Raw genomic sequence first — 19,510 nt, forward strand, 5'->3', positions numbered from 1 at the left:
CACCCCCACGACGGCGACGATCGCCTGGAGCGACGGGGAGGGGGTGGTAGATCCTCCACCTCGATGTGAAAGAACCCGAGGCCCTCGATGCCATGGCCCTACATCATGAGTTCATCAGTTAGCGGACGGTCCGGGCACAGGGCCGCTGGGTGCCCAGTATCCTTGCAGAGGTAGCACATCGGAGGGTTGGTGCACTCAACTTGGTAATGGCCCGCGATCCCGCAGTTGAAGCAAGGGGGCGGGTCACGGGTAGCAACAACATCGGCCAACGCTGAGGTCGTGGGGGAGGGGGCCGGCGCAGCAGGGGGGCGAGCCGGACCCCGCTTCTTCTTCTTCTTCGCGCCCTGGCGCCCTCGCCCCCCATTGCCTCCATTGGCAGGAGGCACTACTACAAAAAGGGCTATAGCTAATATGGACATTAATGGCGCACCATGTATGTGGTGTGCCACTGCTATATAGCAGTGGCACACCAGATACAGGTACGCCATTATTGACATATTACTAATGGCGCACCTGGTGTGTGGTGCGCCATTACTTGCTTTGAAAAAAATAAAAAAATGTTAGCAATGGCGCACCAGTGGATAGTGCGCCATTACTAGTTGACATAGTAATGGCGCACCTTCACAAAGTGCGTCATTATTATGTGTATGACTGGGTCAAACCTTGGTCAAACTTAGTAATGACGCACTTTGCATAGGTGCGCCATTACTATGTCAAACTTAGTAATGGCGCACCTACACAAAGTGCGCCATTACTAACTTTGACCAAGTCATACACATATTAATGGCGCACTTTGTGAAGTTGCGCCATTACTAACTTTCTATGCACACCCCCCCCCCCCCCCCCCCCCCCGCGCGTGGACCGCCTTCACAGTTTTAGAAAAAATAAAAGAAAATGATGGAAATGTCAAATTTAAAAAAAAAATAAGTTTACCATGTGATATGTGATCTAGTAGTTGGGAACCGCGTTGAAGATATTCAGAATCTCCAATAACCTAGCAGAATAAAAGATACGGGGCTTTTAAGATCTAGAGGGGGGGAATGGAAAAAATTTCAAAGTTAGTAATGGCGCACCATTTGATAGGTGCGCCACTAGTAACAGAAAAAAAATTCAAAAACGATTTTTTTTTGGAAAAAATGTTCAAAATATGATACGTAATATGACCGGGAAGTTTGAATTTTTTTTTGAAAATTTCATCACACTCATGAACATGAACAAAGTCATAGACATCAACAAGGTTTAATAGGATTGATATGATAGATATATCAACAAGTGCCCGTTAAGTGAGCTGGTGCTGGGATTGGATAGAACTGCGAAGTTAAGCGTGCTTGGGCTGGAGTAGTGTGAGGATGGGTACCTTTTGGAAAGTTTGACCACGGAGTGTGATTTGACTTGAGATTAAGTATATTGACCCGTGATTAAGCCATAGTGACCCGAGATTAAGAAAAAAACGGAAAAAAATTGATTTTTTTTTGAAAAATTATCTTCTGAAAACAAATTTGAAAAAAAATTGTTAGCAATGGCGCCATTACTCCCAGGGGCCCGTGCCGCTCCAGCTCAGGAGGTGGTTCACGCCGACGAGGTGGAACCGGAGCGCCCATCAGCATTGCCTCTCGCCCAACTCAATTCCAGCGATCACACGGAAATAGATGGGAGGGGCCGGCGGCGAGGATAGATGGGAGGGGTTCCAGAATAATCTAGTTCACAACAGAAGGAGAAACCTCCAGAGTATTGTTTTGGCGGTTGGCTCACCACAACACGTCTCACTCTCAATCTTAGACCCTAGGTTCCAGAACGGACGGTAGATATGGTCCGAAGGCAGGCACACCATCACCATCAACTCGCTCTTTTATAGGAGTAGAGAGTAGAGATAGTGTAAACTTGGTTGGGTTTGTCCTACTGCCATAGTGCCATTGCTTGCATTGAAGTGCTCTGCCATATGTTTAAAGCATGGCAAATTTGCGGGAGTTAAATACAATTTTGTTCTGTATGTAACGCACAACTGAAGCAACAATTCTGTTGAAAACAGGGCAACAACTGAAGCAACAGGTTAGCAGAGCGACCAAGCAGATGGAGACGAGACTGCTCCGGACAACTCTAAGGAAGATTCCTGGTGCCTTCCATGCCTATACCAATAATGCTCCAATCTCTAATGTGTAGGGATAGAACAAAATCATGCGTAAAATGGTTCTGCAAACTAAATGAAGAGAAGCGAAATGGCACATGTATGATTCATCTTTTGCTGAGCGGGGCTTTGCTCTTATAAAAGAGACGACCTTGGAATTAGGCAGTGATAAGAAGTCGTTGGTCCATCTTATAAAAGAATCGACCTTGGAATTAGGCAGTGATATGAAGTCGTTGGTCCATCGGTAGATAACTGCTAAAAATATGTTGGTTATGACTTGGTCCTTGGGTAGGAAGAGCGTGCGGGAGATTTATCAATCCTTTACGCAAATGTATTTCATTTGAATTTAAATAATGTATTTAGCCAACAGACAAATTACATTGCACAAACGTATAAGAAAGCCTGACGGTAATGTTCCATCCCCGGACTCTAGCTAGAGAAGTGGATATGAAGTTTCCTACTAAATTTCTTGTCCTTGCATAAGCAATATGCAGCTTTGTTTATCTTGGTAAAGTGTATCATGTTCTCGGGAGGAGATAAAAATGATTCTTTGTTTTGATTGTTTCCCGTGAAAAGGTTATGTAGAGCGAATACATTAGAGCATTTTTGGGGTCACGTGTGGATTCGGCCCTCCATCTAGTAATATTAGCTGTGTCTGTTTTGTCTTTTCCTCCGCTGCTAGGCTAGAGTAGTGTAATTTTATCAAAGAAAACTGTTAATAATCTTGAGTCTAGAAGTAATAAAACATAGTCGGAAGAGTGTTTTTTAGTGTACGGAAGAGGTTTTGAACGTATACTATTTTGTGACATGTAGTTTAAATTTATTAATTAAATTTATGATCAAAATTTAACCTAAAATGGAAGGAGCCCAATAAACCCGGAAGGAGAAAGTATGGGCCAAAATGAACTCTGAGGTATCTGGTGTGGTAAATTATAGTTGTAAAACAAAATACGAGGGGCCCAATAAACCCGAACGGAGAAAGTAATAGCTAATATGAACAGTAAATACCTGATCTAGTATAGTTGTAAACCATATTCTACTTAGAGCATCTCCAATAGAAGATGTATATTTGGAGATGTAAAAGTAGGTGTTGTATAATTTACATCACCAAAATATGCTTTTTACATCTCAAAAAGATCTCAACTCCAACAAATGATGTATATTTGGTGATGTAAAACTCCTACTCCAACAGATGATGTATTTGAAGATGTAAAACTAGTTCAACTCCTACATAATTTCAAACATAGCAAGTTTATTTGAAGCAAACATAGTTCTAATTAAAACATAATTAAATATACTACTAGTTCAAACAACTACTTCAACTACATCCAACATAAAACTACCCATCGCGCTCTTGAACTGTTCCTAGAACTCCTCCTTGCTGGAGTCGTCGCACTCCTTGTCCTCCTCCGAGTCACCCCAGTCCAACGAGTCAGTCTTGATGGGGATCACCATCGAGGGCCGGCCTCGTCCTCCTTCTTCACCCCTTCTTCTTCTTCTTCTTCTTCTTCTTCTTCTTCTGCAAGTCCTTGCGCTTCCAGAAGAACTCACGCTCGGCCCGGAGATACTCCAGATGCTCCTACGAACCTCGCCATCGCCGCGCCGGGAGCAACGCGAATCGCTAGCTTCTTCATCTTCGTCCTCTCCTCCATCCGGGAATGATCCGACGCGAGGAACTCCGCATCCACCCGGGTCTCGATCTCCGGAAAGTTGAGCTCCGTCCTCGGCCGGCAGGCACGCCACGTTGCCGCGTCGTACGCACGCACGGCCTCCTCGAAGGTGTCGTACGTGCCGAGCCAGAAGCGGTGGACGTCGTCAGAGAACTTGACCCCGAAGTTCCTGGATGGCATCGCGCACACCTCGATGAAGCCCATCTTGCTCTTCGAGAGTCTCTTCGGCGTCATGGCGACAATGGCACGGCGGCGGCTGGGCGTGAATCGGGCGGCGGCGCGACAGAGTAGGGCTTGAATCGGGCGGTGACGCGGCAGCGTGGGCTTGAATCGGGCGGCGGCGGGGCGGAGTAGGCTTGAACCGGGCGGCGGAAAAGAGGCCGACTCGGCCGATTTGGAAGCGGGCGGTGGGAGAGATGTGACGAAACCTACGACGGGGGCGGTGGAGAGGCCGGATCTAGCGGCGATGCATTGGGTGGGCAGCGCGGCGGAAGTGCGGCGGGAGGAGAGGATGCGGTCGCGCGGTGGGTGGGGGAAGGAAATGAAGTGACGGTTGGCCGTTCGCGCGCAACTGCGGTTTTACATCAGCTGGCGGCTGGAGATACAAATTTGCATCTTCAGGTGTTGTATTTTACACCACTTGAAGGAGGTGCTGTAATTTCTCACATCTACATCATCTGTTGAAGGTGCGTTTTTAGGCCTCGGATATGTAAAAGTTAGTTATTTTTGCATCTAAAACTTTTATCGAAGATGCTCTTAGAGTTCAAACCAATAAAAATAGTTTTTCTTCTAAATGACCAAAACATAAAACTAGCTTCAAACAACAGAAGTACTCCCAATTGCTGACCTGGGCTGTACTGTAGCACATGGGTCAACTTTTAAATTTGAATCTCTCAAGGAAAATAAGAAAGGACATGAACAGTTAAATGTCAGCATCTTGTGGGCAGGATGCAGACACAGGCGTGAGCATGCTGTTTCCCTTTTGCTGCCCACTGAGCAAACGTTGGGGCTGAATGTTGCCAATAGTACTGTCCCCGTTTCAGAACTTTAGTCATGTAAACGCTGTCACATAAATTTGGCACTATTGTTTCATCGCTGTTAAAAATAGGAGCTGAAGCAATGAAATTACTGACACTTGTCATCAAACCCGTGCAGTGCACGGGCTAGCAAATCTTTTAATTAAATCTATGGCAAACTTATGTTGATATTTTTATTGGTTAATGTTAAACATTGTGGTTAGCTAAATGGAGAAGGATTGAGTAAAACTAGTCGTCAACCCGTGCGCTTGCACGGGCTAGGCATATATTGTGTAAACTTTCATTGTCATGTATCTGCGCGACCAACCACCTTCATCCGGAGAGTAGTGATCATGAGAACTGAAAAAAAAAAGATAAATTGTGTAAAAACTATTATTGTGTGAGTACCACTTATTTATGAAGTACTATTATTGTATCACATCTTCTACATTTATACGATACCCTCATACTACAAATACATCATTTTGTTTTCCGAAATATAAAAGTATAGCATTTTGTATTCTCTTTTCAACCCAGTTACTACGGACATACTTTTATGTTGTCATCAACATAAATACATAACAATCACGTGGTTGTGTGACCACACAAGAACCGCATTGATAAAAGATGTAGATGTTAAATCACTGAAAAATTCTCTCGAGCTAGTAATAGTTGAATGCTTCAAGTAACTACAACCTTGGGAAATTATTTTAGTTGGGCTAGAAATTTGTTGCTGGTGAATTAATATTTTGTGTGATCCCTCATTGTTATATTATTGTGCTATGTGAAAATTTTATTTTGAACAAAATTGCACAACCTTGTGGTTTAGTCTGACATATACGAAAGCCGCAAGTTTTATAGCTTCTTGTATCTTGAAAATACACTACCAAAAACATTTAATTAACCTATGTGGTCGGTGTACACTTTTTCTGTTGAAATCCTTTTGCATATAACTATGTGTGACTACTTTAGTTTGTACCTTTTCTGATTAGGAATGTACGTGATCTATGGCCTTCTACAATACTGAAAGATATTGTCGTTTCCTGTGTGTGGGAAGTTACTTGATAAGAAAAGTTAGTTATATTTTCTTATATTCGGAAGTTTAAAATGTGTTATAATTTAGTCCCGAGCTAGCATACTACTGCATTGATTATTTTCTCTTGAGTAAACATTAAATTTGGCCAGTTAGCTTATATGAAACTATTTGCCATAAAAAGTGTGTAAATATTCGGTCCTAGCTAGTAGATTGCTTTGATATTTTTTCTCAAATGGACAAGGGAATTTAGTCGATTAGGGTACGTGAACCAAAGTTAACATACCTCAACAATAAAAAAATCAAAGTTAACATGCATGAATATTATGAACAATCAGCGTTACTTGAGCGACACCAAATGATGACATGTGCTGAAAACACGATTTTTTTTTCTATAGTTGGGCTGCCTAGGCCACTCATTCAATTTTTGGGCCCTACTCTGGAAGCGAACAGCAGGCTATAGGCCTTGTTTCAAAAAAAAAAACAAAAACAGGCCATGGGCTCTATTCGCTGTGCATTTGGGTCACGGGAGAAGGCTAATCGCTATGCAAAAGAGAAAGCGTGCGTAGGAGTACAACAGCGTCCTGTTTTTTTTTTTTTTTTTGCCACAACGTCCTGTTGCTTTTTTGCTTAATATATACGAATGACTAACCTCAAGAGTCCGCATATAATATGCCAGATCTGCAATAAACGTACAACGATCTGCAACACATATATACCATTATAATTTGGTCCGAGTAGATTAACATTTTTCTCTATGATTAACATTGAAATTTGAGGGCGTCTCAACCCACAATAAATCTACACCGCTATAATTTGGTCCCACAAGGTAAACGTCTGTTATTTTTTAATTAACGTGGTAATTTCTATGAAGTCACTAATTAGTAGAAGTATAGATATAGAAGTATAGATAGCTCCGGTTCATTTGTTTGTATTGTTTGTAGGCATACATTTCTCGAACCGTCGATGTGTCACAAATGTGTGATATTCATGTTTTGTCTGTCCAAGAACCCCAAATTTATAGAAAATATGTAAAGCATTAATTTTCAGAAGGTCATGTATGTATACTTGGGCTATAATGCTTGAAATGTAAAATTCAGTGATGTATAATGTGCTCTTCTTTTTTTCATGAAAATATAGTTTGGTCCTGTTTTTGTTATCAAGCATATATGTCGCCATAAAAATTTTAAACAGATTTTTTAGGTCTGATGATTTTTAAAGATTTATCCATTCATTACTATTTACATAAAATATAAATGCGTATTTCTCATCTGGAGAACATGCAAATATTCATTTTCTATTGGTGATAATGAGCAGATCCATGCACCATGTTCTATCAAAAAATATGTGATGATATTCAAGCCAGATATGTCACGTTAACAAATATTGTTGCACCATGTTCTTAGAGTTTTCAGTTAAACTACAACAGATTGATTTCATGTAAATTTATTTTATTTTTAATGATCAAATTTATGGAAATTTTTATTTAAGGTAAAAGGAGGATTATAGCTATTTCCTTTGGCAACACATATATGGATATCCGTATATTGAATATATAATTGGTGTGTGTCTCACATCTTTTTCACGGAATATAGACATAATAAGGCTCACTTTTGTTACCTTTCGTGAGTATACCTTTTATTGCCTTGCGTGAGTATATTCCGATGGGAATTTCAGCATATAACCATTTAAATATTTATTTATCCTGATTCTGATAAAGATGGAGACATATATGCGCAGGGCCGGCTCTGGGATTTGAAAGGCCCCAGGGTGGACTCCACCAATGGGCCCAATAGAGAGAAAAATCCGATTTGATACATGAATGAATACAGTTATTATGAGGTCACAAAGACTAATAATTTTTCATGAGAATCAAATATCTGATAATATTTCTTGCATTTGTTCCAAAACAAGTATCATAGAAGCTACAACGCATAAAGAGAATGAGAAATAGCTTGCCAACAAACCAGACCTCGAAGCCTCCAGTAATTATGATTCAGCAACATGATTACAATAAAATGAGAGAGGACACCTGAACGTTGTAGCAACTTAGCAAACTCAAAGCCTCCAAAACAAGGCTATCTGATCTGATATCTGAATGACCAAGTGATACTGACCGAGGCTGACTAGCTCCTCCACGAACAATGGAACAAACCGAGCGATTTGAGAGTCTGGCACGCTAACGAATGGATGCAGCTGCAAGTGATGTAAAAAGAAAGTAAAATCAAACACCTGATTGAGGATTTTAGATTGAGAACACGAAAAGATTGAGTCAAGCAGGCATAATGTGCTCGCAATGTTTTTTAATCTGCGAATTACCTGTTGATCTTGATCTCTCCTCGATTTCTTGACGACTTTGATCGCTCCAACTCTCTGTGAGCTTGCGTGATTTGGGAATTAGGGATTCCAGTCAGGCGAGTGGTCGGCTGGGCGAGGACTCCATGCGTGATTCGCTCGACAGAAAACCAAGCGTCAACCTTCTGAAGCTGGGCGTTCCTTCTTCCACCGTGTTCAGGCCCTGGTTGTGTTGTGCGCTTGCTTGGGCTGGCTGTGCCTGTGCGATAGACGGGCCTTTTTCCCATTTTTCCTTTACACTGCCCTATACACTGTACCAGATTATATCGGCCTCTATTTCGGCTGGGCCCCAGGCCGTCGCCCCTCTTGCCCTGGGCCAGAGCTGGCCCTGTATATGCGTACCTACACCTTGCGTCAAAGTATCAGCGAATTTATTATTCTAAAAAAGAAGTATCAGCGAACTCCATGCATGTACCCAAATATTTTGAACTTTCAAAATCTAAGGCACACATAGAGTAATATCAAACCTACCTTTGCTTGTATCTGTAAGCAAGATGCAGCGTGCATGTATATGTCGACCAAAGAAGCTGTTGGAGCTACGTACTGGCTGCTGCCGGCCAATATTCGCCATGGTCTCCGGGCTTGAGCCTCCTGAACACTCCATCTCGCCCGGCACAAAGCACTCATGAACTCCTCGGCTCGGTGACAGCCACGCAGTCTTGACATCTGCTTCTTACATAATCGATCGACACTAAATGAGAATTATAAATTAGCCGTAAAAATTTGGATTATGAAATTACAATCACAACTGTTTATTACTAAGAACACAAAATTTCAGTCAAACAAATCTGTAGGCATACATAGTATGTTGGAGGCTGAAACAGAAATCAGTTAGATCATGACAGAAATTAATGCTTACCATATTCACTATCCATAAAAAATTATCGAAAACACTAAAGCCCACACGTGTGGGCGTTAGCCAACTCACCCACATGCCTCCATCGCCGTCCAGTCACTTGTGCACGAATCTTTGCACGAGATGGGTGATTTTGTGTGCCACGTACGACGCCTCGCGTGTGTGGTGTGTGAGAGAGTTCGCCTACACGCCGGTTTCTCTCCGCGGTCAACGGTTGCCACTCGGGGGCGTGTGGTGGAACTGCTTATCGGCCGCACGACTCGCCCGACTGCGGTTGCCGTCAACCACGTCTCGCACTTCGCCCCCTCCCCTCGTGGTTCCATTTACTCTCTCCACTCCATTACTCACCCAACCTACACCGCAGTTCATTCGATTAGAAGAGAAGCCGAGAGGAGAAGGCGGCGGCGGAGGCGGAAGAGTCGACGGCATTCGCGGCCGTCGGTGGGACTCGCCGGACCGGAGCGTCTTCGCCGGAGTGCCTGCAGATTGAAGGTAACGCTCCTTCACACGCTCACATTCCTTGTCTGCATTCCCCCCTCTCGTCCGTGGACAATGTTCCGCTCGAGATTCATCGAGATTCCGGCGGATTCGCGGTGCTCCAGCATTCCCGTCGGCGGCGAAGTCCCGTGCTTGCCGTTTTGGGTGGCATTGCGTAGTTTCGTCGCCGCCGCGGTGGTTGTCATGCCGGTGTGGCTTGGCCTGTCCGCAGCCACATGCTGGTTCTGCCTTGCGATTGAGCCGGCGTTTTTCTAGTTGCTAGTTATGTATTGCATCGAAATGCTATTTGCGATCAGTGGGGGAAGTTTTTTGTTGTTGAATTTGAGGTTATGATAGTTGCCAATGAACCCTAGATCTAGGTAGTTGTATTTGAAAGTGCAGTATAAAGGCAGCCATGACAGTTTCAACAACTATCTGCAATGGATGGCAACTAATTTCCTGATCAACTTTGTCATTTGCCACAAATATGCTTTCCATGTGGCAACTATTTTTGTGAACACACTATGTCCGTTGCCATGCTGCAAAGTGTAGTATAAAGGCAGCCATGGCAGTTTCAGCAACTATCTGCAATGGGTGGCAACTAATTTCCTGATCAACTGTGTCAGTTGCCACAAATATGCTTTCCATGTGGCAAATATTTTTGTGAACACACTATGGCTGTTGCCATGCTGTGGGCAGGATAATGTGGCAACTTCACTGTCCTATAGACTCATTTTGAGTTTTAGCCATGGTGATTAGTGATATCTGAACATATTTGGCTGTATTACACGACAACTCATTTTTAATATGAGGCCAGTGTGTGAATTGCCGCATTACAGGTTGTCTAGTGGATGTTTTTAGCACTTTTTGAATTGTCTTCCATTTTAACATGGCAATTTCAACCTAGTACATTTGCCTTTGAACATATGACAACTCATTTTTTATATGAGGACAGTGTGTGAGTTGCAACATTATATGTCTGCGTAGTGGAAGATGTGCTCATTTCTTTGTACTGTCTTGTGCTAACATGGCAACTTGAACATTGTTGTGTAAGTGCCTTATCATCTGTACATTTCTTCAAGTGAAGCCAATGTGTTTAGTTGCCTCTTTTCTTGTTGGACAATCATAGGGGGTGTGGGTTTTCCTATGATATTGCCTAGTCTATTTGTCACTTTTCAATTTGAGCCATGTGGCAAGTACATTCTGTTAGGTGGAAACTGCTTCATTCATAAGTTCATTTCACCCTGACATTTTGATTTTGTACTTATCTCAGCACAATGGCTCGCGGCTGGAATAGAATCGCGCAACTGGACGGACAAAAGATGGCGATGTGGTAAATTTTCCACCCCCCATATGTTTTGAATGTCACATTTTAGTTCGCAATCGTCTGTTAGGAACTAAATTTTCATGATACTGAAACATGGCAACAAATGATCATTTGTCTGTTTTGCAGAAGAAGAAACGTTATCGCAATAGGGCTTCACAGGAACGCATGACTATATTGACCGAGGGATTTACCGACGATCAGAAGGGAGCTGCTGCTGAGATGGGGATGCAGGCTCTGATAGATGTTCGGTGCAAGAACCTAGTGAACCCTGTATGCGAATGGCTCGGTGAGACTTACGATACCGCCTCCAGGGAATTTGTGATTCCGGGACGTGGAAGACTCCCGTTGGACGAGGAATCCATGTTCTGCACTTTGGGTGTGCCCCGTGGAGAAATCAAAGTCCCGTATGAGGTCAGTAATAAGATTGAGGAAACATTGTTTGCCCGTTTGTTTCCTGGGATGACATCCATGCCGAACACGACTTTGCTGGCAAATTCGCTTGAGGGCATGAAAACCCATGGCGAGGTTTTTAACATGAAGCTACTCATGTACCTGATCTCAGCTGTATTTGCGCCTACCACGTCTCTTCGCCCAAGCAACAAATGCTTCCCCATCCTGGTGAATGATCTATCTCTACTCCTTTATTCCTTCAATCTTTGACTCCGATGTCATTTGTAAGCTAGTAACTGCCATTTTTTGATGTTTTTTCATTTTGATTTCTGATGCAGCAACTTCTTGTCTTGAAATTTGTGTCGCGCAGGCGAAGCTGAAAGATGTGAAGAACATGAATTGGTGTAAGTTCATCGCGGACTTCCTGCATGATGCATTCTCAAACAAGATATACCAGAAGGGTTGCCGACTCCATTTAATGGTATTTTTTCCCTATTCCTTTGCAAACACTCTTACCACATTGAATGTTTTCCCAAATCAACATGTCAGATGTTGATAACTGTGTACTGTACAAGATCATGCATGGCAACCCGTTTTGTTTTTATTTGTTTTGTATATGATTTTTGTTTACGTGTGAAGGCGACTTTCTGTGTAATCCATGGCATCCGTGGTTGCTGCCTATAAGGCAATATCATTTGTCAACAACATACAAAAAATTCATTTCATACATCCACTCTATGTTCATACAATATGCATGGCAACCATGATGTTGACCTTGTTGCAACTACACAACAAGATGGCAACTGCCATCACATTTTTTGGTTGCCATGTTGCATTTTTCATTCGGCAAGCACGTGGCAACTGGAGTGGATACAACATGGCAACTGCAGTTCAACCCACATGGCAACTTCAGTTGTTGTCACATGGCAATTACAGTGCATTACACCTGGCAACTGCAGTTGCCTCCACACGACAACTCCCTAATTTTGCACCTACATTTCACATTCTACACCCTTTCTTTCACACAATTAACTTGATGGCAAATAACACATTGTACATCATGATGGAAACTAACACAGATAGATGGCAACTCTTTTTTTCTTTGTCCTCATCGACTTGATGACTCAAGGAATATACAGTAGCTTCTTCTCAACATAGCATGATGGAACTGACATATTTTTCCTTTTTATTTGTGTACACCAGCTAATGTACGTCGATCGTCTTGATCTGTCCACCGTTGACTTTACTGGGATAGGAGGTCCAAGTTTGCTGTCTCTGCGTGGACGTACGATGCTATCAAGGCTGTGCTTGCCACAGACAAGATAACTGAAAAGAAATATGGGAAACTGCAGGTTAGTTCTGCCTCCTCTCTTTGCACGACATTCTTTCAATATCGATGCTACATAACATATGAAAAAAATCCCCATATGGCAACTGTTTGTGGCTAACATGATATGAATACCCTTGTTAGCCATGGCTGTCTGCGCATGGCACCCGTGTCTGATGCCTCACGGCAACACCGCCATCCGTGTTTAAATTTCCATTCTCTCCCCCTCTCTTTTTTTGCAATACATCAGCTGTTAGTTAGTGTTCCTTATTCTCTCTCTTACATCCCTAGCTGTTTTTGATGATTTCCAGCTGATGGCCAAGCATGCTATAGACTACAACGTGTTTGGTGGGCCTCAAAACTTTGGCAAGTGGATGGACGTGCACTCAGCTCCGTCTTGTCCTCTTGAGGTAATTAAGGATTTTTATTTTGTTTTATCAAAAAAAATTATCTTCTTCTTTTTTTTCCATATATCTCCATGGTTGTTTTGGTTTATTTGATCTTGTGCACGTGACTCCAATATGGTTGGTTACTGTTGCTTCTTGTTTCATGCACATGCAAGGGCACCTGTTGAGCATCTAATTGGGCAGTTTGCTTCCGGAATGACCGGCTTGCTGGGGAACTTGGTTGAGGGTTGGACGTCCCTTAATGGCTCTGATAGCAATGCGGTTGCGAGGCAGTTCACTCCATTTGTTGCAGAACGGACACATCGGCCAACTGGTTGCCGTGGCCGGTACGACTACAACAGCTCCCAGGAGCTTCCTGACACGCAAGATGAACTAGATGGAGATGCTGCTCTCGACAAGGACGATGATGATGACATGGAGAACGTGCAACATGACACCGACGATGATGAGCATGTTGAAGTTCGTGCAGGTAGACGATTCCGCAGTACTAATAAGTCTGACGATTCTGCAGTAGACGAGGCAGAAATGTTTGTTGATCTTTCACCCCTGGATTCTGCCCCGCAAGTTGTTCGTGGTCCGGCTAGTAGCCAGGAGAGGCACCCAATGGCCTTCACCCCACCGAGCTTTAGCCTTGGCATCAGTCAAGATCAACCAGTGGTGCACGATCCTATGCCAGTTGCCTTTGCTTTCCCGGCAGGCATGGCTCCAATGATGGCGCAGCCAATGGCCGAGGGCAGGAAGGCTGTGAAGTTTGCAGAGCCGATTGTGCAAGGTACTTTTTTTGTGCGTTTATCATTTTGTTGTACACATTTGTTTAGTCTGAATTTTGTCCCAAGATTTTTTTGGATTCTCACCGGTGATGGCAAATGTTGTCTGATGAACATGGCAACTAGATTTTGCTGCACAATGTCACCTACATTTTGTTGCCATGTTGCATTTTTCACTCGGCAAGCACATGTCAACTGGAGTTGATACAGCATGGCAACTGCAGTTCAACCCACATGGCAACTGTAGTTGTTGCCACATGGCAACTACAGCTGTTGCCACATGGCAACTACAGTTGTTGCCACATGGCAACTACACTTCATTACACCTTGCAACTGTAGTTGCCTCCACATGGCAACTCCCTAATTTTGCACCTACATTTTCACATTCTACACCCTTTCTTTGCACACTTAACTTGTTTTATTTCCCAGATACCCTAACCCACTTTTTTGATCATTGCAGTCACTCCTGAGGAGATTACGCCGTCACTTGATGAAGCTTTTCGCAGGATTGACGAGGCAGCACTGTAGAGGAGCTCCTCACGAGGTCAGGGGCAATCAAGTTCTAGCATGCATACTGAGTCCGTATATGAGGATACTGTTAGAAGTGCCACCCCTGGTTCTGTGAGGTAGAATAGGGTGTTGATGCACCACCCGCGGATGACTATGACCCAGAAGTCAAGGCCACAAAGGATCAGAACCAGCTGTACGAAATTGTCAAGCGCTTTGGAAATGCGAGGTCCAACGGCAAGCACATGAAGGAGTTGAAAGCGTAATGACCACACCCACATAACCCCTCATTTGCTTTCCTTTTTGCTATTCTATAGATGCTCTGTTTTACGATTTATTTCTTTTTTCTAGTTAGTAGACATGATTCTTTCATGTTATATCATTTTCATGCAGCTCATGTTTGGACAGAACCAAGATCATACAATGCGATGTGACGTACGTTGACCTGGGTGATCTTGCCGATTCTGTGAGGCCACTCGGCAAAATGTTGAAGAATGTAGTTGCCTGTGGGATTGACTTCATCAACAAGCATATGGATATGTCTCCCGACAAAACAATCATGCAGTACAGTGTGACCTGCAAAATATGGGATGGTGACTTCCACCACAAAATCCTGAGGAAGCATTTTGCCGCTCATGGTGACTTTAGGCTCACAATGAAGAAATGTGTGAGTATTCCTTCCTTTTTTGCACATTTTTCCTGCCTCTTGGTATGTTTTGCCAGTAGATATGCTTCACATGTGGGCTACACCCTATTTTGTGACAGCTATTTCATGTGGCAACAGCTGCCATGTAAACCGAGTTTTCTTTTGCTTCTTAATGCAACTTATGTGGCAACTTCAACTAAAATACTGGGCAACTTAGTCCATACATGGATGGCAAATTCTTTTAATTAAAAACTGCAACTAAACATTTCTATGATGGTGTACTTTTTGGACACCTCTTGCTTCTTTGTCATTCATGTGCCTTCTAGTGCAACCGGCGATGTCCTTAGACATCATTATTCCAACTACATCATTTCTCTTCTTGATGTGAACTCTGCTTTTTTCATTCATTTTTTTTACTTGCAGGTCTTCTTCCCCATGTTCCAGGAGCTTGCACCACAGGACCCACATGACAAGTGTGGTCACCACTATGCGATTTGCCTTGACCTCAAGAATCAATGATTTGAGGTGCTTGATTCAATGTGTTCAGAAGATGACGCAGACCTTACTACGCATGCTGAATACTTCATCAACAACCTCAAAGAGACATGGAACCGTCTCTACAAAAACTCAAAGGTCCAGATCAGACATTTTTCAATCGAGTACATGGCGACTACGAAGCAAGGAAACCGGTAATTACTATCTTTTCTTCATGTGTCCTCTACACCAATGCTAACCCTCTTGTCACCTCTGAATTGAAGTTTATGATTTTTCTCTGTTCTCATGAGTTCACCTGCTACTTTTCTTGTATAGGCACGACTGTGGCTTTCACACGTTGAAATACCTTGCAAAGTGAGAAGTTCGACGGGTCCCTGTCGTCACAGCTGCAATGGTCGTCGAGCTCCGCAAAATTTACACATGGAACTGGTTGATGAATGAAGATTTCAACATGCGGTCCAATGCACGAGAGTTTATAGAGGAAGCTGTCAAGAAAGCCACCAATGTCACGTGGTGCTCCACACCGAACGCCTACCTTACATTTTGTTGCCGAGGAATGTAAGGTATTACCTTGTTCTTTCAAAACTATGTCCATGTAATATGCTGTGACTGCATCTCCCCGTAGCTTAGTGTACAGTGGTGGCGTGTGAGTGACATTTGAATAGTTTGTAATATATGTGTGGATGTGAACCTACTTAGGTATGACAGCAGATACGTTTATGTGCTTTCAGTATTATTACACGTTTGTGGGTTGGCAGTACTAGTTTTGTGTTTTGAATGCGTCCTTGATGTCTGAAAACATGGCAAATGTAGTTGATCAGTCATGGTTAGTGAAAGTTATCATTCTTTCTCGTTTGTCTTTTTGGTCTTTTTGCACTGCTAACTGTATCGGCTAGCAGGGTAGTTTGTACGCAGCCGTACCCTTACGGTTTTTGCACGTGATCGTTTCAACTTGTTTTCCATAGTTTCCACACAATACAATATGTATGGACTAAAATGTGTTGACTGCATATGAAAATCTACGCGATGGCAGACTCAGTATAAATGACATGGCACATTCAGTAGAACTACTACTAGGGAAAACCTTATACATAGAATCTTAGCTGCATCACGGCACAAAAACAGGCGCTACTGCTAGTTAGCAGTAGCGAGGTTAGGAAAAGCATGCTAATGATGTAAATTTAGCAGTAGCGCGTGATGTCTAAACCGCGCTGCTAGAAAAATCCACCGACAGTACACCACAACCTAAGTTTACCAGCAGCGCGGCTTCACGAAGCGCGCTACTGCTAATGCAATAGTAGTAGCGCGCTTTTTGGTCACGTCGTTGCTGCTAATTTTGAAAGTGTCCAGACAGTTGGCCCGTTTAGCAGTAGCGCGTGTGAGAAAAGTGCGCTGCTGCTACGCTCTTAGCAGTAGCGCGTTTTACCTCCCGCGCTACTGCTAAGACGCAGCACCCCCACCACCTTTTTCCACCCGTCCTCCCCTCCCCCATCTCCTCTCCTCCCTTTCCCCTACCTCCCACATCCTCCCTCTCACTCTTCTTCTTCCTCAATACTTCTCCCCCCATTACTCTCCATCTTCTACCTACCTTTCGCTCTCTTCATTACTCCTAGCTAACTACACCACCTCCATTAATGCATCTCCTTTTTATTTTTCCTTCCCCCTCCAATAGTTGAAGTTGTCTCCTCCCAAATTAGCTAGCTAGGGTACATGTAGCATTTAGTTAAGTGACCAATTTCCCCCCTAACTAGATCTATCTTTGTCAAGAAGAGCTTTGTGCACTTTTGATCTCCCTACATCATCATCTCCACCGTGTGCTCGATCTCGAGATAGAGGTGATTAAAATTTCATGCTTTTGCAAAATGGAAATATGTGTATGTGTGTGTGATATGATAATTGGGCAATATGATGGAAATTGTGTGTGTGGCATGTGTTGACGCCAAATTGTGCTTTTGAGTGTCCTATGTTTTGCCAAAATGTCGATTTATTTCCGTTTTGGCGAATTCCGGGCAAACTCTAGATCTATATATGTCATATTTTTAGGGAAGGTCATGCCGAATTTTTGTATGACTTTGATGCATGCACGCATTTTTATAATCAATTTGTTTATTATTACCGTGCAGACGTTCATGATGGTCAGTAGAACGATGGTGGACAGGTGGTTCCGTTCGGCGGTGCAGGACATGAAAGAAAATAACTAGACATAGGTTTTATGTCCGTGTCGAAAATGCAAAGGAATAGTTTGGCTCGACCCCTATGACGATGGTCGTGTCGAAGCGCACCTGCTCATGACTGGTTTCATGGATGGCTATACTCGGTGGATAATTGAAGATGGGGATGATGATGTTGAGGACACCGATGGGGCAGGAAATGATGACACGGGGCAAGACGAAGGGATGATCGATAATGGCGGCGGGGAAGAGGCCGGACATGGCGGCGGAGAAGGGGCCGGACATGGCGGAGTAGAAGGGGCCGGACATGGCGACGGAGAGAACGTGGACTCCACGCAGCAGAGTTCGTCGGTACTAAGTTCAATCATGCGGGACCCTCATGTTCAAGCACTGCTTCGCAAGGAGACGAGTACTGAGAGAGCTTCTTCTAGAGAGGAGGCTAAGCTGGAGCAACTGGTGGTAGACTCGAACAATCCATTGTATGATGGTTGCAATCCTGAGGTGACCCGCTTGAGTTTCACGCTCCAACTCCTGAAGACGAAGGCTAAAAACAAATGGACCGACACTAGCCTCGATGAGCATCTCAAGTACCTAAAGGATGTTCTTCCCACGAGGAATCTATATCCTACTAGTGTTGATGAGGCCAAGAAGATCGTGTGCCCTCTTGATCTGCCGCATGTTAGATACCATGCATGCATCAACGATTGCATAATTTATCAGAAGGAGGACGCGGAAAAAACAAGTTGTCCGGTGTGCAATGCTTCTCGATACAAGAAGGCCGGGAAGAAATGTCCCCAGAAAGTTGTATGGTACTTACCGATCACTCCCCATCTCCAGCGGTATTTCGTAGATCCCAAGGAAGCAAAGCTAATGCGCTGGCACGCGGAGAGGAAGAAGCCCGACGATGGAGATGATCCAAAGCTGAGACATGTCAAGGATGGAAGCCAGTGGATAGCGTTGAACAGCTTCTATCGGTATTTCGAATGTGATGCAAGGAACATCGTGCTCGGCGCGTGTACCGATGGCATGAATCCGTTTGGCAACTGGAACACCAACCATAGCACATGGCCCGTGTTTGTATGGATGTACAACCTCCCCCCTGGTTGTGCATGAAGTCGAAGTACATTCACATGAGCATGCTTATTCAAGGGCCGAAACAACCAGGAAATAATATTAATTTGTATCTAGGGCTACTTCAAGAGGAGTTAGACACTTTATGGAAAACACCGGCCAAGACATGGGACGCCAGCGCAGGCGAGTATTTCTACATGAGAGTCGCGCTGATCACGACGGTGCACGACTATCTCGGTTACGGATATGTCACAGGCCAGGTGTGCCATGGATAGTGCGGATGCACGCGGTGCATGGATGATACGACGTCTCAGCAGCTAACGTCAAGGAAAGATGGCGGGTCTGGGAAAATCGTGTACATGGGGCATCGAAGATGGCTCGAACAGGACGACCCGTGGAGAAACCATGAAGATCTATTCAATGGTCACGCTGAGCATCGAGGACCTCCACGTAAGTGGAGCGGTGCCGAAATCGATGAGCTGTTGAAAAACTGGAAGGAGTGCCCCACGCCGGGAAAGACGATGAAAAAGGCGCTGGAGCCGCTGCTGAAGGTATGGAAGACGAGGTCTGTGTTCTGGGACTTGGAGTACTGGCACAAACTCGATACACCTCATTGCCTTGATCAAATGCACATTTGTAAGAATGTCCTTGAGAGTTTGCTCGCGACACTGATGAACATGCCAGATAAGACCAAGGATGGGCCGAAGGCAAGAAAAGACTTGCAAGATTTGAAAATCAGGTAAGATCTGCACATGCCGCCCCGTAAACAGTCAGACGAGACAGAGATGGAGACAGAGGCACGGGAGAAGAAGGGCAAGAAAATAAAGAAAGAGGATTATTGCCCCCCTTCTTGCTTCACCTTAAGTCAGG

The 19,510-nt window shown here is 43.9% G+C and overlaps 1 protein-coding gene across 1 annotated transcript; it reads right to left on the bottom strand.

Moving 5' to 3' along the window:
* Positions 1-3,672: 3,672 nt before the first annotated feature.
* Positions 3,673-4,029, bottom strand: LOC109785813 (ethylene-responsive transcription factor ERF109-like). Its single transcript, XM_020344399.1, has one exon. The coding sequence runs from the start codon at positions 4,027-4,029 to the stop codon at positions 3,673-3,675; it is 357 nt and encodes a 118-aa protein (XP_020199988.1).
* Between the last annotated feature and the right edge of the window lie 15,481 nt (positions 4,030-19,510).

The sequence above is a fragment of the Aegilops tauschii genome, chromosome 7 (genome assembly GCF_002575655.3).
Source record: "Aegilops tauschii subsp. strangulata cultivar AL8/78 chromosome 7, Aet v6.0, whole genome shotgun sequence".
Lineage (NCBI taxonomy): Eukaryota > Viridiplantae > Streptophyta > Magnoliopsida > Poales > Poaceae > Aegilops > Aegilops tauschii.

What these genes read in the sequence shown, in the direction of transcription:
- LOC109785813 (XM_020344399.1), bottom strand. Translation starts at nt 4,029, where the DNA reads ATGACGCCGAAGAGACTCTCGAAGAGCAAGATGGGCTTCATCGAGGTG.